This window comes from Candoia aspera, chromosome 1 (assembly GCF_035149785.1).
Source record: "Candoia aspera isolate rCanAsp1 chromosome 1, rCanAsp1.hap2, whole genome shotgun sequence".
Taxonomy (NCBI): Eukaryota; Metazoa; Chordata; class Lepidosauria; order Squamata; family Boidae; genus Candoia; species Candoia aspera.
In genome coordinates this window covers 269,498,119-269,524,774 of record NC_086153.1, presented here as the reverse complement: position 1 = coordinate 269,524,774, position 26,656 = coordinate 269,498,119, and the positions used below count along the sequence as shown (strand labels likewise).

The 26,656-nt window shown below is 38.2% G+C and overlaps 1 protein-coding gene across 2 annotated transcripts in view; it reads right to left on the bottom strand.

The window, feature by feature from the left end:
• Positions 1 to 26,656, bottom strand: part of TSPAN18 (tetraspanin 18) — a 172,587-nt gene that overhangs the window by 21,545 nt on the left and 124,386 nt on the right. Inside the window, exons 4-7 of one of the 2 annotated variants that reach the window (XM_063289644.1) lie at positions 17,173 to 17,249; positions 11,618 to 11,784; positions 9,389 to 9,583; positions 4,197 to 4,271 (exon numbers count right to left, since the gene is read on the bottom strand). In XM_063289644.1, coding sequence (XP_063145714.1) covers positions 4,197 to 4,271; positions 9,389 to 9,583; positions 11,618 to 11,680 — 333 coding nt within the window. In that variant the 5' untranslated portion in view covers positions 11,681 to 11,784; positions 17,173 to 17,249. The remainder of the gene's footprint in view (positions 1 to 4,196; positions 4,272 to 9,388; positions 9,584 to 11,617; positions 11,785 to 17,172; positions 17,250 to 26,656) is intronic. The other variant, XM_063289645.1, reaches the window with a different exon arrangement.

Here is a 26,656-nt window from a genome sequence, read left to right as displayed (position 1 = left end):
CTGCTAAATTCCAGATATCGATTTTAAAATCCTAGGTCCACTGTCATACATTCAATTAAGCTATACCGAATGCAGTTCTGGATTAACCATTAAGCAAAATAAGCATGTGATTAGAGCACCAAGGGAAGGGGGGCACCACAGAGTTCTTTTCCCTCGCTATCATGCCCTTAACTCTTTCACTGACACACTTGAATTTTGTAACTGTCAATTTTTTTTTTGTAATTATCCTTATCTGCTGTGTTCAATTTTAATCTGCAGATAAAAAAACCCTTTTTCTTTGGCATGGTGAGTAACTAAATTTTTAAAAAATGGTTGGAAGGTATCATCAGATACTGCATTTGTTTTTGTCTTGTGGAGTGATAGTTTTAATTCCACTGAGGGGTACCATTGTGGGGTATGCTTAGGACATCGGTTGGCCTTAATCCGGATGCAACAGGTTAAAATCCCAGTAGAAGGCAAGGACAAACCACTTTCATACTATTGCCTGGAAAAGTCACCAGGAGTCAGTCTCAAAGTGATTGCTTTTAAGTGGGTTGCTTTTAAAGATGCATTAATGAGCAGTGTTACGGTCATTTATTTTGTTCAGTTGTATTATATATAATTACAATAAATAAGTAAACCTACAACAAAATGCCACAGCAGCTTTTTCAACCTGGTATCTTGCGGATGCTATATGTTGGAGTATCTTAAAATTCCCAAGTGGAAACAGTAATTGAATACAACTAGTATCAGATTGGGAAAGCTGGATCACACCATTATAATAAGCTGCTAACTTAAAATTCCTATTCAGCTCTGTACAAACTGGGATTTATTTATTTATTTATTTCTCAAATTTATTCAAGTTTTTTCCAGATCTATTTAATCTGTTTAAGTTTTTTCCAGATCTGCTTCCACACAACCCTACCAAGTGTAACTATTTTCAGTCCCCCTTCACCAAATTCTCCCATCAATGGAAAGCAAATAATCTTGGCTGCAAGTATTTCTGCTGCTGTGATAGTTCATTATACAAGTGATTCCTTAGAGGATTCACTCCGCAACCATTTTAATGTCCTCTTACATTCTTTTTATTTTCTTAAGACTTAATATCCCTCTGCTTAGTCACAACTATCAAGACTACACAAGATTTGGAAATGGTGTCTTGGCTACCCCACTTGTAATTTGTGTTGTTAAAGTATTCAAACCAACTAGACCTTTTTTTGCAATGCAACTACAGCTGCTAGGATCCTTGAACCAGATTCTGTGCCCAATTCCACACATATAACAGCATATATTTATCCTGAAATGAAGGGAAGAGCTATTTTGCTACTATCAAGGGTGACATTGACTTTATTATTTATTTGGTTGATTGGTTCTCCTGTCCGTATATCGCAACAAACTCAGCGCTGCTTTCTCTGAAGTTGCCTGCTACCACAGGAATGCATCTGTCAACCCTGCCCCCCTCCACTGATTTGTGTGCATGTGTGACTGTGTGTGTGTGTATCTGGGTTGGCCATACTCAAAGATATAATTTGACAGATTGCACGTGTGGTTTTCTCTTGCTCTGTGTGAGGTCTTCCACTTGCCTCTCCTGAAGGAACGTCACTGCTTCAGAAAATAGAGACATATTGACCAGACCATAACAGATTTGCTCAGGAAGTGATCACTATTTATAGCGCAGTCACTGTCCCTGCAGTCTCGTTTTTCTCCTTGCCTCTATTGTTTGGAAAGGGAAAGCCTTTAAACTGTTTACAAAGCATTGTTCTTTTCCTTCTTTTCAACTGTGGGACCATCATCTGACAAAGGAGGCCTTCTCCACTTTTAATCTTTGGAAAGATAGGGCTGTTTTGACATTGGTTCTGTATTTCTCACTTCTTTCTTTAAGATCTCTATTAAAATTTGGAAATGGAGCCTCTTTGGGACAAATAAAACTCATGTACAATTCTTATACAAGAATATGGGTAATTTCCAGTTTTATTTTCGCATCCAGCACATTCCCAGTCAATTCCTGCATCCAGATCTGAGCAAGCACACACACCACTCAATTCAGTTAGCAAAAATACCTTGATGTCTATTATTAAACATCAACAAAACATCAACAATAGCAAACAGGATATAGGGCAGGAGAGAGGGGGGGATGAGGGCAACTACAAGGGGAGACGAAGAGGCAAAGAGTTTAATATTCTCAGAACTTCTTGTGGTTAATTAGCATGGCCAGTCTCAAAAACCAAAATAACCTTTGGTTATTCCAGCTTTAACCTTTTCTTGCAGCAGAATAGGGATGGAAATTAGGACACCAGGTGTTGTGTTCTGTTCTATTCTCTATAAAGGAAACAGTTTGGTATATAAGGGTTATATATATAATAGTTATATAATAGTATATAACTATTCTGCTCAGTTTCTACACATGGGCTCTGCTTTACCCATTCCCTTGTAAAATACTTTCTCTTAGTTTGCTGTGGCCTACTTTAGTTTTTTCTGCTACTCACAAATGTTTAGTAATTTAAATGTGTCTTTTTTGAAACATGGTCAACTACCTAATGGTAAAACTCTAGATTTAACCCAAATCAATGCAACACTTAACAGAAAATTGGATAAATATATTGCTGCAAATCCAACTGCCGTAGTAGATGAAGGAGAAAAGTAATAAAAGCACCAGGTCTCCTAAAGTGGTTTTGCAACACAGAAAAAACTAAACAGATATTCAGCTGGGACTTTTTCTCCCATTTGGTCCTACAGGACAAGCAGCTAAAAGCCATCATTTGAGAATATAGTGTAAGTGAATATACACCATTGCCTTACTCCTGAGAAATGAGCATGCCTCAGATTTTTCGGCCATAACTTTTAGTTCTTTTCTTTCCCACTGATCCTCATACTCACAGTCTTAATTTTTAAAAATCCCATAAAATATTCTATTGTGCAAATACCTTCTTTGTATTTATTTAGCACCACAAAGTAATCTGTGCAACTGTGAGAATTTGAAAGAGGGGAAACCACAGACATAACAGACTGTATTCGTTGCTTCTTTGTATTTCATAAGTACAGATACTATGAACAGTGATGACAAAGGAAAAACCCAACAATTTCAACATTTCTCTGTCTGTGTTTTTTGAACAGGACAAAGAAAACCTAATAACAAAAACTTGAAATATTTTTGTCCAACAACATTTGCCATCAGATGCCATTATAATTATGTAATGTTTTCAGTATGGATGCTACTGGACAGATGAACATTACAGGGCAAAATAAGAAGATTAAATCAATTTGATTTGTCACACTTATACTATGGAAAGAAACATGTGGGGGATGGGATAAAGTTTTAATTTTTTTTTTGCAATAAATTATTTCTCAGAGCAAATAAACAGTGATAAAATGAGCCCAAATAGAGGAATCATCAGCAGGGCCGCAACTGGGGGGGGTGGGGGGGTCAAGCGGGGCATGTGCCCCAGGCACCATGCTTGGGGGGTGCCAAAATTAGCACAGGGGGGGCATCAAAATGGGCACGGAATCCATGTTTGCCCTGGGTGACACAGACCCTAGTTGCGGCCCTGATCAGATATAAAGCTCTGCTAGATTTACAATGACAGGCAGAATGGAGGGAAGGACAGCATTTTATTCATTCATTTGTATTTTTCAAATATCTATCATTTTCATTATTACCAACATCTCATGCAGACATACTACTTTCCCTTTTCTTTCTTTGGTAAGATCTCTCTCAATGAAACACTATCTTCAGGGTTGACATGTGGTACGTTTCTTCTTATGTCAGGAATGTATCTGGAGCTCCTGACATCAGAGCACTGACAGAGAAGCAATGATCTCAGCAGGTCTCCCAGAGGTCATCTAAGGATCCTAATGACCACTTCCAAGGTTGGATCTATCTGCCTTCAGTTGGGAAACTCCAACTTATTATATGGCCCTTGGAATGTTCTCCTAGAGATCATAGAATTGCACCCTTAAACTTTCAAACCACTAGTTTAGTCCCTAAACTCTGAAAATAAAACTAATTCAATTTTAAAGATGAACTTTGCCATAAAGCATCCATGCATGACACAAACTGTGTTTGTTTAATTTCAGTAGGTGGCTTTGAATTGCTTAGACTAAGTGGGAATGATTTAGTATCTTAAACAAAAGACTGCTCAGAAGATTTATAAACTAGAAGTCCAACTGAATAAAATTCTGCAGATTCCTACAGAACATCCCATCATCATCATACTCACATTTTCTCTAAAGATAAATGCCAAGATTGCAGCTGAGAGTTCTGCCAGGAAGATTAGCAAAATAAACATGAAGAACTGAAAGAGGAAAAACAAAGAAAAAAAAAGACACATTATTGTTTATCTAGAGTGAACATCTGCCTTCACATTTCATAAAATAATAGTAAGAATAGGTCAAACTGACTAAGGCATATTTAGAAATTGACAGCTACAGTAGAACAAATTTGCCAAATCCTTAGCTGAAGAAAACTAGAAAAGTGCCAAATCCCCAGAATTAGGGGATTATTTGATGAACTATTAAATTTGTTGATTATCTGGGATATATGCTACTTCTCACCCAGCATGTTCATAACTGATTATTCCACTGCCACTATGACTGATCACCAGGGCCGCAACTAAGGGGGGGCAAGTGGGGTATGTGCCCCAGGCGCCGCGCTGGGGGGGACGCCAAAATGAGCACTGGGGGGGTGCCAAAATGGGCACAGAATCCATGTTTGCCCCGGGTGACACAGACCCTAGTTGCAGCCCTGCTGATTACTTGGATTTATGAAGATCACAGCCAACTATACTTCTGGGCCACTTGACGGACTCCTCACCTACTCTGTATCATGTACAATTATTCAATAAGTAAATGTCAGCCTTTTGTAAGTATCTATGCCTTTCAGATATGTTGGGACTGTAACACCCAGAATTCTGCAGCCAACCCAGCTTTCACAGGGCAAGCATCTCCACTGCTTTAAGAATCACATTAATGATGTGCTGCTTTAATGGTTTGATTCATTTTTTCAGGCTCAAAGAGAAACCTGGAAAAAAAATTGACATAAAAAAGGAGAGCAGGTACAGAAGTGAAAAAAAAAGGAGAGGGAGGAATGCCAAGTGCAAGTAATGAGGTTTGCTTTGGCCCAAAGTCTGTCAGAAAGTACACTGTGAAAAAAAATCAGTACAAAAAAGAATATTAAAATTCAAGTTACTGTGTGCCACTCATAAGCTCTCCTGCCACTACTAGAACTAAAGTTAAAATCAAATACCAGGCCAGCCTATTTTGTACATGGGAAGGAAGGGGAACATCTCCTGCTTTACAAAAGGGTGCAAAATAGCTTAGCTAAGAACCTACAAGCAACACTTTAGATGGTACTCTGTGTAATGTCTGCATGACAAATCAAAGGCGTCAATGGGAGGGGGTCATACGAAAAATGCAGCACCATGAAGTAAGTTCAGTGTCTTTTGTAGTGTTTGATGATGTTGCAAGGTTCAAGGTGCTGGTAATGGCCTATAAAGCTCTACATGACATGGGGCCAAGTTATTTGAGGGACTGCCTCTCCCTGGTTACATCTACCTGTCCCATCAGAGTTGGCAGAAGAGCATGTTACAGGTCCTGTGTACCAAGGACTGTCATCTGATGGGACCCGGGAGGAGAGCCTTTTCTGCCACAGCCCCCACCCTTTGGAACATCTCTCTCTCCAAGGTTAGACTGGCCCTGACCCTGCTGGCCTTTTGGAAGAGTCTCAAGACATGGCTTCGTCATCGTGGTTGGGGATCCAGTGGTGGCATGGAGTCTGTCAGCTGGCTGCATTGTTAGTCATTTTATGGATTGTACTCTCCCACAAGTTTTAACTGTTTTAACAGATTTTTAATGGTTTTTCATTTTGGTTGTTTATCTGTAAGTATTTATGGTTTTCTGTTTTTTAGTCTGTGAGCTACCCAGAGTCACATATTTGAAATGGGCAGCTATATAAATCAAATGAATAAACAAACAAACATCCCAAAAGGGTGAAACTTGAGGTGCAATGGCACAAGGGCCCTTTTATCAATTTGATGAAAGCTTCAGATCCTATGGACGTGTATTTGTCTGAAATACATGGCAGGCTTCATCCCCATGGCAGGTTGGACAAAAAGATTACAGACACTATTCTTTCAAACAAAAATCAGTAACACATTTTTAAAGGTCCTTGTATTATAATGTGCCTTGAACTTTGTTCAAAAATTAAAACCACTACAACAAATTGGGAATTTGCTACGATCATCAATCAGAATATGAATGTTTGAACTCAGCGCTCAGATGAATTAAGCAGCCTTTGAAATCCTCTGATTGAGCTTGTATGTATGTATGTAACCAACCAAATGGCTGATCTGGAATCTAAGCCGAGTCTTGTGGTCAGTGCACCTATCAACTTTGGATCTACTGAGTGTTCACCAAATTGTTCCCACATTTTTGTGGTTAACTGGGGATTCCCCATCATCCCACTTTTGATATACATATTTTCTGGCCCAGATTTTTTTGTCTAGTCATTTAAGTAGGTTATTTTTTTAGATGCATGTTTGTCCTTGTGCAGGCAAACAGAACTGCCTTAAATATGAGGTGAAGCAAACAGCATTGGTTCCCTTTAAAAAACAAATCTCACTGTTGCAGATGGAATAAATTGGATTTTTTTTAAAGAGCACACTAAGATTGGCATCTTCTTACTGATGAAATTGTTTCGTAGATTTGCAAAACCCATGGACACAGTGGAATGCACTGCATTGTCAAGGAGTTTAAAGTACCCTTAGGTTATTCCACAGGCTACCTATTTTTGTCCAGGAAGCCCTGCAGTTTATTTTTTAAAGCACGCCAAGTCCAACTGCTAGACAACCTTTAGGTGCTATGAAGCACAAGATATATTTCATTCAGCTGCAACATTTTTTCATAAAAACATAGCATGGGAAGTAATCTCTACACAGAAAGAAATTTAAGAACTTCCCTTGGGATGCATGTTTCTCTCATCTCTCAGCTTTGCCGTACGCTTTCCTTGAATTTATGCTTGACTTGAAAGCTTCAGGCATTTATTATGTATCACTGAGAAATCTCTCTGGGGAAGCCTCTGATTCATCTATATTTGAAAACTTTGTAGGAGGACTTGGATTTTAATTAGTCCATGAAAATAACACCTTTCCCCTAATTAAGATATAGATAACAACCATTCCATCTAGACTCTTGCCAAGTCAATGTTTTTCATGGCCCACACACTTTATCATTTCCCAGCATCAGTTCTTTGTTACAATACCATTTTTTTTTTCCTGGAAGAAAATGCTATTTTGCATGCCCTTGTTTCTAGACAAACACTGTTATATAGCACTTTCCCCATCCTGCCTATTTAAGATGAAATTAGCACAAATAGCCAAATGAATGAACAGTTCGGTTTTTACAGAAATACCCAGCCTTTTTTTTTTTGGTGGTGGGGGGGCATGCAGCTCATGTAGAACTTTAATAAAATATCATGGTATTTTTCCTTTGCCAAATTGCCAGTGTGGATATACTGTATACGTGTTTGTTATGTCAACAAAATGCAAACCGAGCAAACTGAGATGCTGAAAGACAAGTTAACTAAATAAACTAAGCAACAATCCTGACTGCATAGCCTAGCCTATGCAGTCAGCTTCAACAGGCCTGCCATGATGTGTCATGGCTCTACCTTGCCTACCAGCAAAATTAAAATTTGACACCCAATGAACTGGGCAGGAAATGCAGAATACATTCCCGCAAGTGAAGATAAAGTGAGGAGATCTGAAGCCATCTCACCATCTCCCTTGGCACCCTTTCTGCTTTCTTCATGTAGCATTGTCAGCAAGACCAGTCATAAGACTCCTTTCATCCACCTCCCAAATGGAGAGAGATGCTTGCAAAGCTCCAGAGACTAATCGGATCTGTCTTTGTCACCTGTATACGTTGCAGAAAGTCAGGGACTTGTTTGTCCTTCTCCTTGTTCTCCTGTCATTAGGAAGCAACAGAAGACCCTGTGTCCCCCTCCCATACATATAAGCACTTTCTCTTTCTTGGGGTGTGTATGCACATGTCTGTCTACTCAGCCCACCCAGAAACAAAGGAATAGGAAGTGGTCACAGGGCTTTTTTATGAGACATATCTGGATGTTCATTCTGCTTTGTCTTCCTTTGTCTTTCCGTGCATAATAAGAGCTGAGGTGGTGGGGGAGATAATTGTCTTTTTCTCATTAAGGAACCAGTAATGGGAGGCACAACCTCAGAGAACGAGAAAATCTGGACCACTTCCAGCCCAAGCCATAAGAAAATAAAATACAGAAACTGATGAATGGCAGAATCTTTGCAGATGACATTGAGCCTGTAGGCAATGCTGCCTAATGCACAGCTCCAAATGATTTATCTCTGCAGGAATTGAGTAAATCAAAATAACAATAATAATAATAAAAAATAGAATGACACATCTGCATGTTGGAGTAGATGTATCTCGACATGACACTTTTTCTTCTGCCACAGGATTCCTTGGAACATATCAAGGCCCTGCTTATTAAACATGATAGTAAAACCCAGTTCTTCTTGATCAAGTTGGTTGACATATGAATGCATCCAACCCCTCAGAAAGGTTGAATCCACAGAGATCCTGTGTGAGTTAAGCAACATTGGCAGTTTGGGGCATAATTATGGCCTCTTGAGAGTTTTTCTACCCCAGAACTCTAAGTCGACAAAGCATCTCTTTATTCTTTGACTAGGGCTGATGATAAAACATGTTTTACCACAAGAAATGTAATACCAATGTCAGATTACAAATTAGGGTGTGTGGATCAATGCTGAAAATGAGCATGTAACAAGGGTATCAACAAGACCTTGTGTGCTGGGCTTTTGTGAAAGTACTTGTTCAGGTGTTACGGGAAACGATTGACTCATGAATGATCTTCAACAACCCAATCACTTGAAAGCTTCCACTCCTTCCCCTTCCATTTATGCAGCTGAGAGGAGGAGATTGAAAAGATATACTTCATATTTATAAATGAATTTAATTGTTCTCCACAGTTTAATTGTTCTTTGTCCTAACCCTATTTTAAACATTTTCAAGTAACTACAAATTATCCAGAGAACTTCAATTATTGGGTGAATTTAAAATATAATGTATAATATTAAAGTAATTTTAAATAAGCCATAGTTTTCACTGTATCTGGGCTCAAGGCCTTTGTTTAAATTGTGATTCGACAATCCTGATTTAATTGAACCAAGTTGCAGAAACATTCCATATAGCAATGCACACTTTCCTCTTATATTCAGAAGGGTTGAAAAAGCCTTGAAGTTAAATGCTGCAATAGGAGTAGCAAAATAATATAGTGATTTATATTACAATTACCTGGACTTCTGTTCTAATAATGCAGGTAGGTAACACTAGGAAAAGAAATTCACTAAGTTGTACTTACAAAAAGAAGGAGGCATTTGTTCTCACGGATCGCTCCGCAGCAACCAAGGAATCCCAGCAAGAAGAGCATAGCTCCCATGGCCACCATGATATATGCTCCAGTAAAGAGCAAAGGATTAGTAGCCACTACCTCTCGAAATCCTGTGGGATCAACTATGACCCATATTCCAACTCCCAGGAGACAGGTACCACCCAGCTGTCATAAAAATGGAAGATTTAGATTAAAAATGTTTTCTTGGCTAGATTCCTGTAGATAGCACAATTCAAGTTAAAAGGTTGAACTTTTTGCAAATGTGGCAATGCAGACCAGCTCCTTATGGTGCGACTTTATTACGTTCAGAGAACAGAGATATCAGATCTGGGCTGCTAAAATCTGGATGACTACAAGATAGCAGATTTCTTCTGAATTACTTAGCTAACGTATAACGGCCATCAATTGTTGGCAGCCCTGATTTGATAGCCATATATCAGGAAAGGCATTTTCCAAAATTTTCCCGAATACATTTCATTCTCAATATTGACTAATATTGTGATTATTTACAATAGAAAACAGCCCCTTTTTCAAGAATTCCAGTTATTCATTATGCTTATTTACTACGAAATCTTATTTCATAGTTTCTTGTAACATGAGACCACCATTTCATAGGAAAGGAATACATGCAAACGTTAAGAAAAGCATTAATCCAAAGGAACAGATGACTATCATAATCTTAAAATGCTTATTCCCCATCTTTGCAAAACTTTTCATTTGAGAGTAAAAAAAAAAAAAAAAACCTTGGTAGGGCTGCTAGAGGTCTCTTAATTGTACAGGTGTTCCTTATTCTGTGGCCAGGTTCAAGCATTGCAATAAGCTATCATTTTGTTTAATTGTGATTTGCTGAAACCACAAAATGGAGGTTAAGTCACGTTTACAAGTGATCATTGCTGGATTCACTAAGCAGCTAACAGATTCAAACAAGCCACATTATGGCTTAGCATAATGTATGAACCCAGCCCATGTTAAACTTCAACAGATTACAGTGGGAACACTTTTCCTGAATACTTCAGCTACAATGACTTATCTGCATATACAGCCAATATATATTACCGTCAGATGGTTTTTTCATGAACAAAGGTAATGTCAGAGGAAGCTGGACTACAGAGCTAATATATTTCATGCCATGGGTTCTGGTGACAAGTGATGGTAGTTTGTTGTTCCTGAACAACATGTTAATGAACATGCTAATATCACTATTTAGCCTAGTAATGCCTACTTGAGCATGGTTTACATAGCTTACTGATTTCATATATCCATATTTTATAAAAGCATTATCTTCCTCCCTCTGTCCTGTGTTGTTTGTGTGTGAGTGTCTGTGTACCTTCGACTCCTGGTGACTGCCTGGACAAGTCCCTGTTTTCCTGGCAAAGTTTTTTGGAAGTGGTTTCCATTGCCTTCTTCCTAGGGCTGAGACAGAGTGACTGGCCCAAGGTCACCCAGCTGGCTTTGTGCCTAAGACAGGACTAGAATTCATGATCTCCACATTTCTAGCCTGGTACTTAAACCACTGCACCAAACTGGCTCCCTCCTTCCCTCCCTATCTGCCTATACCTACCTACCTACCTACCTACCTGGGCTTATATGCCACCCAAGTCCAATCAGAGTGGCTTAAATTTCCCTCTTTCAGTAAGAAGGTTACAAAGCAAAAGATAACATGGTACAGCAAGATAAGCAATAATTATGAAAATGTTTCGGCATCCAAGGAACACTCAAACGTGAGAACACAATCCATAAAAGCAGGCTTCCTACTCATATCAGTCTCACTCCCAGAGCTCTCTTAAAATGCCAGGTTTTAATGGTTTTTCTGAAGCTCAGTTATGGAAGTTGGGAGAAAAGACACTAAGAAATTATACAACCATATCCCATACTTTAATAAAATTATAAGTTGCCAAGGTACCCAAGTGATTGGATACATCTTACACCAGTTCTAGAACTATAGTAACTCAGAGATATAACCATGGGCCTTATGAGCCACCCTATCAAGGGCAACCTCTGCTTAATCAGTAATGTCAGACTCCCAAAAGTTGTAAAATGTTTTGGCTGCTTCTGATAAAAAGCAAATTGCTTGTTTCAGATGTTGCTACCTATGAAATTTAAGGGGTCTTCTGCACTGTAGTACCTCTACCAAAGTATATCCAACTCATAAGGAGACATATGAAAAAGATAGCATGTGACAAATCAAAGAAAACTTACAAATATGAAGAAATTGAAGACAAACATCAGATATTTCATGCAGCTCAAACAATCCCCTTCCATGTTTGCACAGGCTACACGGTCCAATTGATTCTGAAAAACAGTGACAGCTCTTCAGAATTCTTTAATTTCATATATGCAATTCCCATCCACTTCTTCTTAAGGACCTATGGAATTCATTATACAGAAAGAGTGAATTTCACATTTGAATGGGGTAGAATAAACCAGGTTAATAGATAATAAGGAACATCTATAGTTCCCAACCTGTACTCTCCCTGGTGTATCAGGATTGGAATGAAAAGTCAGTGAGAAAAAGCTAAAACAATTTACCATCTTGTTCAAAACATAACCAAAGTTTCATCCTTTTGTGAAGTAGCACTGTGACCTTACTCTAAAGCTCTCGAGCACCCTAGTGTATATATAATGAATGAGCACCCTAGTGTATATATAATAAAAGAATCTGGAACTGTTCAAATAAGATAGGCTTTGTCCAAGCAGGTGAATCTAATGCATTGCCAGTACCCTTGATAAATTCTCCTCACTAAAGTGTTGTAGCTACAATTAATAATCCAAAATTAGGCACAGATTTTTTTTAAAAAAAGATGCAATGACCAACTCTCAAAGGCAGATTTCCAGAATTCTTTCATTTCTTCTAAACCCCTTAAGAGCAAAGAGGTAGTTTGGACATGAGGCAAAAGAGGAATGGATGCCTGCACTCTTGATACAAGAGGGACTTTATGTATGTTTTGCCAACTATATCTCCCTCCCCCTTTATGGGACAGGGGTGCCTTCTTTGTTGACTCCTGGCAACTAGCTGGACAAGTCCCTGCAGTTTACTTGGCAAGATTTCAGAAGTGGTTTGCCATTGCCTTCTTCCTAGGGCTGAGAGAGAGTGACTGGACCAAAGTCACCCAGCTGGCTTCATACCTAAGGCAGGACTAGAGTTCACAGTCTCCCGGTTTCTAGCCTGGTGCCTTAACCACTACAACAAACTGGCTCACTATATACCAATCATAGTTATCCGGTCTGATCACCATACAAAACTACAGGGGCCATGCTTAAAGATTCTGCATCCTTTTTCCTCACAAAGAAAGAAAGAAGAAAGGTCCCCTAGTCATTTTCTGACTCTTTGGGGGATGCTGCTTTTGCGACGTTTTCTTAGCAGACTATAGAGCGGGGTGGTTTGCCATTGCCTTCCCCAGTTGTAATTACATTTCCCCCAGCAAGCTGGGTACTCATTTTACGACCTCGGAAGGATGGAAGGCTGAGTCAACCTGAGCTGGTTAGCTGGGAAACTAACTTCCGCTGGGATCGAATTCAGGTTGTGGGGAGAGTTTCGGTTGGAATACTGCTGCTTACCACTCTGCGCCACACGAGGCTCAGTTTCCTCACAAAAATAAAACCTCAAACCAGGATGCGTTCTTTAGTGAAGAATAAACTTCCTCTTTGGAATCAGATTCAACTCCTGGTGACTTTATGGACATATCTATATGATTTCCTTGGCAACAACAGTGGTTTACCCTTTCTGATTTCTGGAGAGTTTTTTCACCTTTCCAGTCTTGCCTAGAGAGAGTTCTGGTGTGCATTGAAGGGCTAATGTTCTTGACCTTGCTTAAGCTTCCTAACTCCAAAAAGGCTGGCCTGGTATGACACCCACCAAAGTGAACAAAGCAGATCATACCTATGCATGAATTTATGGCTGGTGAAGCTCTTCTTTATATGGCTACAGCCCAGGTGAAGCAAGGTCAATTTGCAGTTATTCTGAGAAAACCAACCAACCTAATTAATCTTGAAGCTGTAGAATTCATGCCTAACCAACAATATTTTAAGCATAGTTATTAAACCAAATCAAAACTTTATTATGGTTACTGGCCAGAAATTAAGCTTACTTATGAATGGATTAAACTTAGGTATGTATGAAAGTCATATACAGCTTCAGTATTCCTGCTTTAGTATTAGTGGTTTAGTTATGAGATTGTGTAAAGAAGTACAGACATGCACACAAACTTCTCCATCGTGCTATTTCCTTTCAGAGAAAGCAACAAAGAGCAAAAAACATGACTATGACAGGAAGCATTGGAAAGCTGGGATGTCAACCAACACATGTTAAATACAACAACCCATAACCTAAAATATTGTGCGTTTGGTAAAAAATGCTCACTGCGCTGAACAGTGGCTTGCCACCTTCCTCCTAATGGCAAAATTCTGTTTAAAAAAGACATTTGGCCCTACTAAAGAATAAACACAGAAGGTACCTATGTGTTTGTAGAATGCTAGGTAATCAATCCTTCTCCTCCATGATCACTGTTTTTCATACTCCAGATAATTTGGAATTGCTATATGCTACCACAGCTCTTCCCTGTGTGACCATGGAAACCAATCTGCTTTAGTTAAGCTTTTCATGAGTCCCTAAGCAAGCAGAAATGCTCCCTCTGAAAGAAAAAGCATGAGGGTGATAGCCAGAGGCAGATACATGACCCAGTTCCAGCAGTCATACTGCCTGCATGTATGAAAAAGACAGTGAGCAGGTCATCCTGAGTGTCCAGAAGCTGAGAAGAAAGCAGCAGAGAGCCCAAATGCAAGCTGATTTTACAACATTTGGGTATTTTCTGCATGAGGCAAAGAAACAGAGCTGATATCATTCCACTGCTTCAGAGGATTTTCATACTGTATTCTGAAGTACCTTCTGGAAATCTTCCCCAAGTGGGAATGAAGAAAAAAGCCACAGTAAATATTCAAAAGATTGTTTTTATGGAAGTCAAAGTGTGCCAGAGAGATTTCTTCTTTATATGTGTGATCTTCTTTAAAGGAAGAAAAGAGTGGGATACAGACAGATGTTGCTGAATTCTTCCACACTCACAAGTCTTAAAAGGGTGGTTTGTGATTCTCAGTGGAATGGATAGAGCCTTGGGGTAGATCTCAAGGAGCAGTAAGCATTTTTAAGAATAATTAGTGGAAAACGTGTTTAAGGTTACAACCTCAATGTGTTCTTCATTAACTGGGTAATATTTTCTTTTATAAATGTGGTTAAATGTCAGCTTCAAAATTGGGCTCGCTGCATTTTTTTTTCTTCATTAAAAATATTTTTGATTTGGAGGCTTTTATCCTTTAGTCATTCATTCAGTTTAGAGGCCACTCCACTCCACAAGCCTCTGGTCACTTTACAACATGCAAACAAGCAAGCAAACAATAAAATAAAGATCATTTGTGCCTGGAAGAATGCAGGTATTTAACCAGATATAATTCTAGAAGGGCTTGGCACCATCCTCCCCACGGCCTGGGGGAACAGCCATGTTTTCAAAGCCTTTTTGAACATCAGGATGAGAGCCATATTGATTCTGGGGGGAGGTGCTGTAACAGAGAAGGCACGCTTTCTAGGTCTCAACTGAAGCCACCTCGAGCGCATACTCTCTGCTTATCCTCACATATTTATTAATATACAAGTGTTTATCAATTTACTGCATTTGTCTAAAACAGCCAGAACTAAAGCCTGGATAGATATATTAATGCCCTGCCAAAATCTGTATATTTTCTTCTGCTTCATATCTTATTCTCACATTCCAAACATTCTCCTGGCAGCATTTTATTGCTGGGGGTAGCCAAGAGTGCTATGCCATTTTGTTTTCCGTTATACCTCTTTCCATCACTTGAAAGCCTGCCTGGGTGCCCACACTTCCCAATCTGAAAAGGCGCCGCAGGGAGTTACCCCTCTTGGGACACAGCTGAAATTTGGAAGATTGTAAAATGAGGGGTGGGACTACAACATGCCCCCTTCACTACCCCATAACTAAATAATTACAAGAACATCAGCCTTTATTCATGATACCTTCTCTGACAGTCTTTTTTTTCCCCCAAAAAAATTCTAAAGCAAATTCTCAAGCTGAATGAGAATTGGTAAGAAATGTAGGTTTTCTCTGTCTGGCATTAAGAAATGCTGTGGTTAAAAGGGGAGCCATATTAGCTGGTTGCAGCAAAAAAGAGACAGGAAATAGTCTCTGCCTGGCACTTTAGAGACTAATATAATATTACAGACCAAGATATACCAGGTAACCCTGGTCTGTGAAATTGTGTGCCATGATAAGGCAATGAGAATTCTGGTTGTTCACAGTAGAAAAGCCTATGAAAAGCATTAGCTTTTGAAAGTGTTTGCCACATGTCTGTGGAAACAAATGCTAATTTCACAGCTGCTGGACCAAGTTTCTCATAGTATATCTGAACAACAGAAAGTTTCATTTTAAGATCATCCTGAGAATTTTAATCATGGGAGTGTATTACCTGTCCTAAAATATTTGGGTGAAAAAAGATGAACCTGCTCTTTTAAAGGACCTTAATTTGCTGAACAATATGTCCTCTTTAATATGTTATGTTATAAACTCTTCCTCAAGAGTTTATAACAATATCTCACTGTTTATGTTTGTGGGTATATATACTTTTTGCCATATTGATGGATTGATCATGTGCCTTCAAGTTGGTGTCAATTCTTAGCTATCATATAGATAGACCTCTTCAGGATAACCTATCCTCAATATCTTTCCTTTCAGCTCATCTAATGGCACATTCACCATCACTGTCATCGAGTTTATCCACCTTGCTGCTTTAAAAGAGACAAATGAAGTGTTCTTTACTTAGAGAAGAATCAAATGCAAAGTATAGATTGTGGAACACCTGACTTAGATAACAGTATGTGAGAAAGGTTCTTGGACTTGTAGTTCATTAAAAACTAAATATGAGCTGACAGTGGGCTGTTAGCAGCTGCTAAAAAAGTTGCAAAAAGCTGCAATTTTAAGCTGCATCTATAGAAGAATAGAATCCAAATTATGAGAAATAATGGTTGGTTAGGTAGCATCACAAATACTCTAGGAACCATATTTTAAAACACAGATTTTGAGAAACTGGAATAGGTAAAAATGTCAGTGAGGATGATCAGGACACTGGAAAATTACAGGGAACCACTGAGGGTATGTTTAGGGTTATACTATAAAACAGAGGAAGATATGATAGCACTTTTCAAATACCTGGAGAAGATCATGCAGAAGATCAAAGCTGCTTTCTGTTGTCCCAAACTGTAGGACATGGAATAATGGTCTTAAGTTACAGGAAGTTAAATTCCAGTTGAATGTTAGAAAGAAGTTTGTATTTGTAAAAAAAAAAAGGAAAAAAAAGATAGTGGAAGGAAACATCGAGGGAGGTGATAAGCTCCATTACAACAGATGTCTTTAAGAGACTGAACAGCCATCTGTTAACTTGAATTCCTGCACTGAGCAGTGGGCTTGACTTGATGCCATAAATAGCACCTTTCAACTTTTATAGATTCTATGCTTCTTAAACCTAGTGTGTGTGTGTGTGTGTGTGTGTGTATGTATGTATGTATGTATGTATGTGTATGTATGTATATATATATATATATATATATATATATATATATATATAGCCTTTAACATAATGCTTCCACAAGATCATGGATTTTGTCAATATTTGCTTATTTAAAAATTTCTGAAAATAATGAAGAAATGTTTTCCTTTAAAATGCAGAGAGAAATAATTTTAAAATCTCACCTATGCAGCTCTTGGAATGTCTTTGATAACCTCTAATAGTATATATGTCCCATGTATCTTTATTGGCCAAGCTTATCCTATAAGAAGAAGATGTTCAATTAATGTGCAAGTCAATAAAACACAATCTCATTAGATAAGCCCTTTATTAAAATACACTACCCCGATGAATATACTCAGTCTAATTGCATGCTTAATTCGGTGTACATTAACACTAATGAAAAGCTCTTAGCACCCATCAAAGCATCCAATTCCTTATAATGTGGCTCATCAACCTTTGAATTGGTTCATAAGCCTACAAACTATATATCTCAAACTAAAGCTTTATCATAAATTAATATCAAATGTTAAATGTTAAGTCAATTCATCAACTCAAATTAGAATCCTTTTCTGAGCAGTAAATAAAGTGTCAGCTTTTGACATCAGTTCTAATCAACTATAGAACCTTTGAGCAGCTTTGGGTGAGTTACTATTTTTCAACTCAGTTCCTTCTCTATAGATATGTAATAAGTTACTTCCTTTAGAATAGCTGTGAGAGAAACTAATAACCATACACACTTTCAGAAAATCTGTTATGCAAACTACTAAAGTCCTTGAAAATGTATTCATTTAAATTGATGATACTAATATATTGTAGCATGTGAAGCATCGGATATTTAACATACTCAACTTAAATAGCAAATAATATAAAATGTCACAATCATCCAGAAATGATTGTACCACATAGTACATAACCATGTGTGCTTCATTACATTTTTACCTTTATCTTATCTAAGTTACCTTGCTTCCGGGGTTACTAGGATCCAGTAATGATATATTTATAAAACTGGTAATAAGCAATGTATTAAGGCAATTTGTAATCCTACCTCATTATGCCTTAAACATCCAAGTATTTATGTTCAAGATTTTTGAAAATATAAGCTTTCCCATAAGTGACTGAAAATGTTACTGAGTTTATGGCTCTAAACTTACTTGAGGTACTTGGGCAATTTTCTCAATGGCAGAATGTAAGTAATGAAATCCCCCAAGAATCAGGGTTTGGAATGCTGTTTTTAACTTGTTCATAAATCATTGTGACTTGGGGGCAAGCACTGAGCTCCCAAGTTTGTGGATGACTTCAAACTATTCAAGGTGGTAAAAAACCAGAACTGACTGTGAAGAACTCTAGAAGGATCTTTTTAAACTGAGTGAATGGTCAGCCAAACAGCACATATGGTTCAATTTAAGTAAGTACAAAGTGATCTACATTGTGGCAAACATCATTATCTTCACATACAGTACATGCTGTTGGGATCTGAAATGTCTCTAATTAACCAGAAAAAAAGATGTCAGGGTCTTAGGGGATAGCACAGTGAAGATGGTGATTATACAGCTATGAAAAAGGCAAATTCTGTTGTTGGGCACATGAGGAAACATTGTAATTCTCTTATACAAATGTAGGGTATGTCCACATCTGGAATATTGTATATAGTTCTGATGGCCACATTTGAAGAAGGATATAACAGAAATTGAAAAAGTGCAGAAGAGAGCAACTACCATGACCAGGGTCTTCAAGCACATTCAGATGGGAAAAGGCTAGGATGTTTGGGACCTTTAAGCTTGGTAAAAAAGTAACTGAGGTAGAACATGATTGAAGTATATAAAATCATGAAAGTCAAGGAGCAGTTGTTCTCTCTGGTTCGATGTCTGCTGCTAAACACCAGCTGCAGGAGAACAACAGTTGGAGAGGGGTATGTCTGCATCTCCTGTTTGTGAACATCACAAAGGCCTTTGGCTGGCCACTGTGAGAAACAAAATGCTGGACTAAGATGGTCCTTGCCTTATCCAGCTGGGCTATTATTTAATTATTTTGCTTTTAAGTAAGCTCTATTTTAAAACTATTTTTTAAACAGCAAAAGTTTAAAGGATGCAGCTTATTGAGGTAGAAAATCTGTGCGCTTATAAAGCTGGAAACAAACTCTACCGATGGAAAGATTTAAATAGCTGGGCTATTACAGTGCTGCACGATCAGATTTTAAAAAAAACATAGTAGTATCAAAGATGAAAACCTCTTCTAGCATAGGAACAGTGGCAAACACAACAGCCAGGATGAGACACACCAAAAGATTATGATGTAGCCAGAGCAAATATTATTACTTCTTAAAATACACATACAAGCACCAACAGAGATAATGGTCCTTAGCTTGTCATATTGAAGATATTGCCCTACAGTGGAGTTTAGATTATTTATTTAATGAAGCACTCATTTTAACATACAAACCAACTTTCTGGAGATGCTCTTAATTAGGATATGATGTGAGATTTAGAAGTCCATACTAATAAGCTATGTGTGTGACAACACAGAAGCCACTCCTGTGAATAAAATAATAAAATGGTATGTGGGGAGGAGGAAGAAATAGTGACAAGTGCTTTGGCTCTAGTCTTTTGCAACCTCCATTGAATGCAAAAGGGCTTCTTCAAGAAATATGTGCGTATGTGATTTGTGTACTCATTTTTGGCTCCTATATCTTCTCCCATTTTTTTAGGCTGCCTGATGCACTTCCCTTGTCTTCCTTTTACAGAATTCAAGCCACTATGTTACATTTAATTGATTTAGGCTGCAATCCAATGTATTCCAACCAGAAAACCCAACATGGTTTATTTCTAAAATTGTACTATTAATCTGCTTTCACTTACTGCAAATGTCTTGCACCACAAGCAAAAGAAGTAGCTGCCACTTTAAAGTTTACATTTTTCTGCAAAGATGTAATGTCTTTACGTAAACCTATCATTAGGGAAATAAAAAGTCTGAGAGCATTCCTACCCCTGCTGTGCAATTGCATGCAAGTGCATATAATTATACTGCTACTAGCCCTCCGAGGATCGTGTGAGAGAAAAAGGGTTTGTTTTCTCTCAATTCACCATATTTTGAAATATTTACTGCGCTTCTGAGAGAGCAGAAACTTTGAGAAGTCACCCAGAAGCAGGAGGTGGTACATCAACAGAAAAGATTATAGAGATCATACTGGGTTAGATCAGTACAGTACGTTGCTGTGATGGAAAGCGAGATGGCACTCCTCCCATTCTGCAGCACTCACGGTACTGCTAACTGAGTCTTGCTGCAGGGCTGATGATAGGATGGCATCTCCCACCACATTTGAAGGCAGCGGGCCAAGCCCATATCTTTGTCATTCAGTAAAAAAGAACCCTCAGTCAAGCGGCTGCGTTTACTGCCTGAAGTGGCTGCTTCAAACTGCCTGTTGAAATGGCTGGAACACTGTGGCATTGCCTTCCTTGATGGCTGAAGTTGAGGATAAGCTTTCCCACAACTGACTTTAAAAACAATAAAGAACTGGGATTTAGCAATGAAAAAGAATTTTAAAACGACTAGTAACAAACAACTGTGCTTAATTACAATTGGTTAGTTTACTTTTCCAAGTAGAAATGCAAGATATGAGCGACGTCACTATGCTCAGGGCCAGCTTTCTGGAACAATTAATCTCACAGCATCCTCTCTCTTCTTAAACATCATCTGACCTGCTCTTATTTATTCAGATTCTCCTTGAATCCTACATTAAACCAAAGTCCCACCAAATTCGGTGATGATGTGAACAATTGGATTGAGAACAGATGTACTTTTCTTACTGAAATCTATTTATTGAATGTCTTTTGAAGAGTCTCAAAAATCTGTTTAGCCTTCCCTCGTTTACCCTATTAAAATGCTGATATTTTTGTCAAAATTATTATTAGTTCTTTGGATTATAACCAAGTGAGGTGAGGCAATTTTTAAGGATTAAATAAACAAACAAACAAAGAGTTCCCAAATTATGCTTAGTCTTGGCAGTCATGAAACTGCCAAGTTAATTTGAATTAACATAGACTGTGAAGTATGATCTCACTAAAGATTTTGTTCCTCAGCAATTTATAGCCTTACCTAACATTGCTAGGGCAATCAAAAGCCTGTCTTCATTTGTTATTTATTTCCACAGCAATGACTAGATAACATAATCAATTTTTAATACCAAAGTTTGAATGACATCCCCTTTTGGCTCCATGTTTCTAATCCAGCTTTATACCATGATTTATCTCACTCATCAGCAAATCTAGAAATCTCCTTTCTAGCTGATCAAGACCACCATAACTGATTATTGGGAGAGATGTGTTAGGGGATGCAGCTCAAGTTTTGATGAAAAGAAATCAAGAACTGGATGATGAGACTTTTCATAACCAAAATACTTACTTCCAGTCCTTGCTTTTTTTTTTTCCTCATGAACACTGAGAATATTTGGTCAGTTTATCATTCTTCCATGTTGCCTTGTGTGAAGCAGAACAAGGGTTCATTCAGTAATTAAGAATGATATATGAACAGATCTTTAGTTTTGAGGAAGAGAAGCATTACTGGGTTAAATTAGGAGGCAATATTTCATTGATATCAATAATTTCCACTTGTAGCATGACTTACTATTACATTACTGAACATTGGTTGCAGGAGAATGTGGAACATTGAGCACCAAAAGGGTTGTTCTACATGTTGCTTTGAACAGAGTCAGAGTAGTGAGAGAAAGAGTGAATTTGATGTCCTTTAAATAGGTGGGAAACCGGGGAGGGGGACTGGCCGCTGCATTGGTCCCCATAGAACGCTTTACCCAAGTGGGCAAAGCTGGCAAACAGAGCAATGGCACAGAAACATGAACAAAAACAGGTTTTCTGCTGGAAGAGGCTTTAACCTTATATACTCTAACCCTGATGCAGAAACATTCACTGGAAGGTAGAGGAGAAGGCAGGGTTCAAGTATCTCCCCTGATTCAGATTGCTGTTTCTTTGCTAGATAGAGCAGCAAGGAAAGCTCAATCCAGACATAGGGAATATCACTGTTTGCCTGCTATTAGCAGAGAGAAAGGAACAAGCTTACAGAACCATTGGTGGAGGAAAAGGAGAGCCTTCAATCGCTTTGATTCCCACAACCTTAATGAACAGGGTGTTGGTAAATTATTCTCCTTATTCAACCTCTTCATCACAGTTGTGCTACTGACAGCCCACCAGCTAACTGATTACCAGGCTGTTAGGATCGTGAGCCAGCAATGGGAAAGGATGTGTTAAGAACCGCAGGCAAGGAGGAAGGGGAATTAAAGGGGCAAAATTGGAAATAATAGGCACCCCTCGCATACTACATTGCAAACATCTGATGCAATCCATTAAACCACTAAATACCTACATTGTGAATGAGCAAGCTCCCCCCCTCCTCGGTAGCCCTAGTGCCCACAATTCATTCTCAAATTTCCAAATGTATCCACTAAATTAGAGAAATCTGCTTGTTTTATATTATTTTATACCGATTGGCATTGTTGCTTTTGGGGACTTTGGTTCATTCTATCACCATAAACTCTTTCTGTCTTTAATTTTTGTGTGTGTGTTCATGTCAGTTTCTGACTCCTGGAGACTGCCTGGACTAGTCCCTGCAGTTTACCTGGCAAGATTTTGAAAGTGGTTTCCTACTGCCTGCTTCCTAGGGGTGAGAGTGAGTGACTGGCCCAAGGTCACGCAGCCAAGGCAGGACTAGAATTCACAGTCTCCTGGTTTTTAGGCTAGTGCCTTAACCACTACACCAAGCTGGCTCTCTTTAAATGCTAACATCTAAATCTAGCATATGTAAATGTTAGATTTAAAAGTGTATTTTTCATTTTTAAGTCATTTACCCTCCAAAGTAGCTCACAAATACTTTAAATTTTTAGATTGTAATTTAAGTCTACATGTTTTTACTATTACTTTTATTGTAAACCGCCCAGAGTCCCCCATTGGGGGGAGATGGGCGGTGATATAAATGTAAATAATATAAATAAACAAACAAATAAATAAATAAGTAACTCTTGTTAACTGAAGCTGGGGTATAAAATAGCCCATTGAGCATGAATTTTATACTACTTACATTAAGAAGTCACTACCGTGGCAAGACTACTTTACTGCACGTAAATTCAATTAGTTTCCAAAGTGAATTGTATAAGTACGATCAGCCCCCACACAGCACAGAACATGTCTTACTTAGCTTAAAACCTCAGCTATTGAGATCTGATTGCATTTATTAGTATAGAATCCCAAATTTTATAAAATTTAGGTTAAACAGTTGTGAAGTGAAGAATGAGAATTTCTAATCTCCTTGTGATTAAATCAGTATGTAAATAGAACTCCAAAGAGCAATCAAATCTGCTTTCAAGAGAAATTGTTTTAGATATTCTCTCATGTAAGCCATCTGTTTTAACATGATTGCTGTGCACATTTTAATACAGTAAAGGCATACTCATTTTCCCCATAATTTTCTATTTATTTATTTGGCACAGGTAAGGAGTAACATTCTGAGGGTTTCCCTTTAGTTACTGAGGCATTGCTATGCCACGGTTTTGCTCTGTGGGCATTCCTGAACAAAAACAGCCTATTTTCTTCTGGGTCAATAATACCATCAGATGCATGCAGACTGTAATTGTTGCAGACAGTTTGAAAAGGTTACAATAATTTTACCATGTGTATTTAGAGCAAAAGGACATGCCACAGCCACAATGTACCATCGTAATTGCAGGAGCAGGAGCCTGGGCTATCATTGCAAGCCTTTTCCCCCATTATCTTATTAAAACACACACACACACACACACAACTCCATTAGTTGTATGTGCAGTTTGGAGTTGACAGATATTTCATTAAAAATCTGAACCTTAAAATAATAACATTGCATTTGTAAGGAATAATGACCACATTGTTCTATATATGAAAACTACACAATTCTGTTTCAAACTGCTATGGCAATTCAGCACACTTTTGTGACTTTCCTGGAGGCTGTCATTGATTTATCAGGTAAAAGATCCTTCTAAATTCCCATGGCTGTTAGTTCAAAGAAGCATAATAAAGTCCTTCCAACAGATTGAATGAAAAAAGCAGTGGGGGAGAACATGAACTTCCCTTCCCCTAGCAAAGGGGGTGGAGCCATCCTTGCAATGGGATACCATTAAATATCCCTCGATTAATGATGAAGGCACCATAATATGTCTACAGTGAAGGTTCTCTATGTACTGAGCAATGGATGTAGGAAGCTGGTGAAAAAGATCTTCCAAATAAACCTGAACGATCTGATTTGAAGCTAGACCTTAGATTTTTTTCTAAGTCTATATGGAAAATACACAGTGCTCATCACTGATGGTGTTACCCAGTTGGGTAATGAAATGTCTGCAAGCAAACAACCAAGCTCAGAGAGCACCGAAGAATCCACACTTCAACCCTGAGCTACAGATATTCTATTGAAAATCCACAGTACCAGCTCTTGAGGCCAACTGAACTTAGATACTGTACAGGAAAGCCACAATAGTTTATATGTAAGTTCACCCGGTTATCTGTGAGGATGTAATTATCCCAAAGGGTGATGGAAGTTAAATCTCGGAATAAAGTAAGCTAGTATTTTAGGGAGCAAAGCTGCACTCAAGCCTCCACTGAGATCATGCCAGATTCCATTCTTCATAAGGGGCTGGATACACAAGTATCCATGTAGCAGTGCAAATACCCATGTAGCAGAACCCTTGACTGAACAGCTTCAAAAGGGGCCACATTGCAATATTTACAAACGTGTGTGCCATAGATCAAATACCTCATGACCTTTACTTCATAAAGTATAATTAGCGTCAGAACAGGCTTTTCACCATTATGGAGCAAAGCACAAAATAGTGTTTGCGAGACTTGGAGCCTGCCAAGATTTGGCCTTTGCCTGTTCCTTCCAGATTTTTCAGGTACTGAAAGAGATTCTGAGATATTTAAATGATTCAGTTTGATTAATGCTTGTGCTGTCAGTTTTCCAAGAATGGCAGCTTACTATAAGACTTCTGGAGAATACAGATACTTTGGTTTTATTATGACTGATGACAAGACAATTCTCTCTGCAGTAAAGATCAAGCACCCTGAGACATCACCTCAGGCACGTTTGAGATGTAGATGTAGTTGCATCATCTCCATACAACAGAACCAAAACAGGTCTGCCCATCCACACAGAGGGATGAAACTCAGATCTTGGTGGAGCTTGCCTTAAAGAGTGTATATAAAAATTAAAAAGGACACAGCCTTGTTTTACCCCTTTCTGGATACAGTATATATAGAGGGAAAGTACTTATTTATATTTTTTCTTTTCTACAGCAGTTCAAGATGGGTCTTCGCACTCTGCCTATTTTTCTCCAAAACAACAAATCTGTGAAGGAGGTTGGTTTGAGAGAAAGTCAAGCAGTAAGCTGGAGTAGATCCAAGATCTCTGCAGTGCCAGTTCAACACCTTATCCATTACACCACAATGGCTCTCACAAAGCAGAGATACCCTTGAAGTATATGCAGTGATACATAAGATTGTGTGATCATTCATAGCCACACTTCAGATTTCCTGCCTCTACATCCTTGTTTGATGCTAAATGAGAAACTGGTTCTGTAGTTTTAAAACTAGTTTTTATTATTAAACATAATGCTGCTAGACTGGAGCACACATAACTTGATAGCACATGGAAATAATGGTCTTCATGTTCAGTAATAGCAATAAAAAGCGCCATAAAAGCAATCTGAGGAAGAATAGAATATGAGAAAGAAACAACCCCAGGAGGATGTCTAGTGACCCAGAGGTCTCAAAACCAGGATAAATCTTAGTATAGACTGGGCCATGAGAAATGGAACCCTCTTCCAATTAAATTCAATTCTTCTGATCTCCCTCCCATCATTGCTGCCACTTGCCTTGCAAACTACCTTGGATTCTAGGCCATAAGCAAAAACATTCCTTTTTTGCTACGCATTTGTTTGTTGTCATTATGCTTATTATTATTACTATTTTTATTATTTATTAACCATATTGTGCTATAGCTTTGAAGTAATAAATGATGTCCATTTCTTTCTCTTTTACAATGTCACACTCCTTCAGGATTAGCTGAATCCTATTCCAACCCACTCTGAGTACTTAAATTCATGCACATATGCATTCCTGATTTGCTAAATTATGATTTTAAAAGCATGCAACACTCTCACCAAATTCACAACTGAGCAATTGCTATAGCAGTGTTTCAATTCTCTAAAAACTCATTACATTTTTCATAATATAGGTAAAGATTCCTTCAAGTCAATATTGATTCATGGTAACTACATGGATATCTCCATATAGTTTTATTGGCAACAATATGGAAGTGGCTTGCCACTACCTTTTTCCATGATTTTTTAAAAAATTCCTGGTCTAGTGTACATCCTTGTGTTTTTGCATTCAATTCCTGACCAGAACTGACTCTGTTTATTGAGGCCTTTACATTCAGCTTCTGCTTATTGGCATCCTAAAGCACCACTGGAATCCAGAACTTGGACTATCTAGGAGGGCTCTTCATATGTTTATATAAATTGATACAGAGTAGAAAGCAAACTTCTTTGCATTCCAGAGAAAAAAAAATCTATATGCAAAAGAAATACTATAGAAAAATGTGGGACTTCATGTTCTCTCAAAATGAGAGAAGACA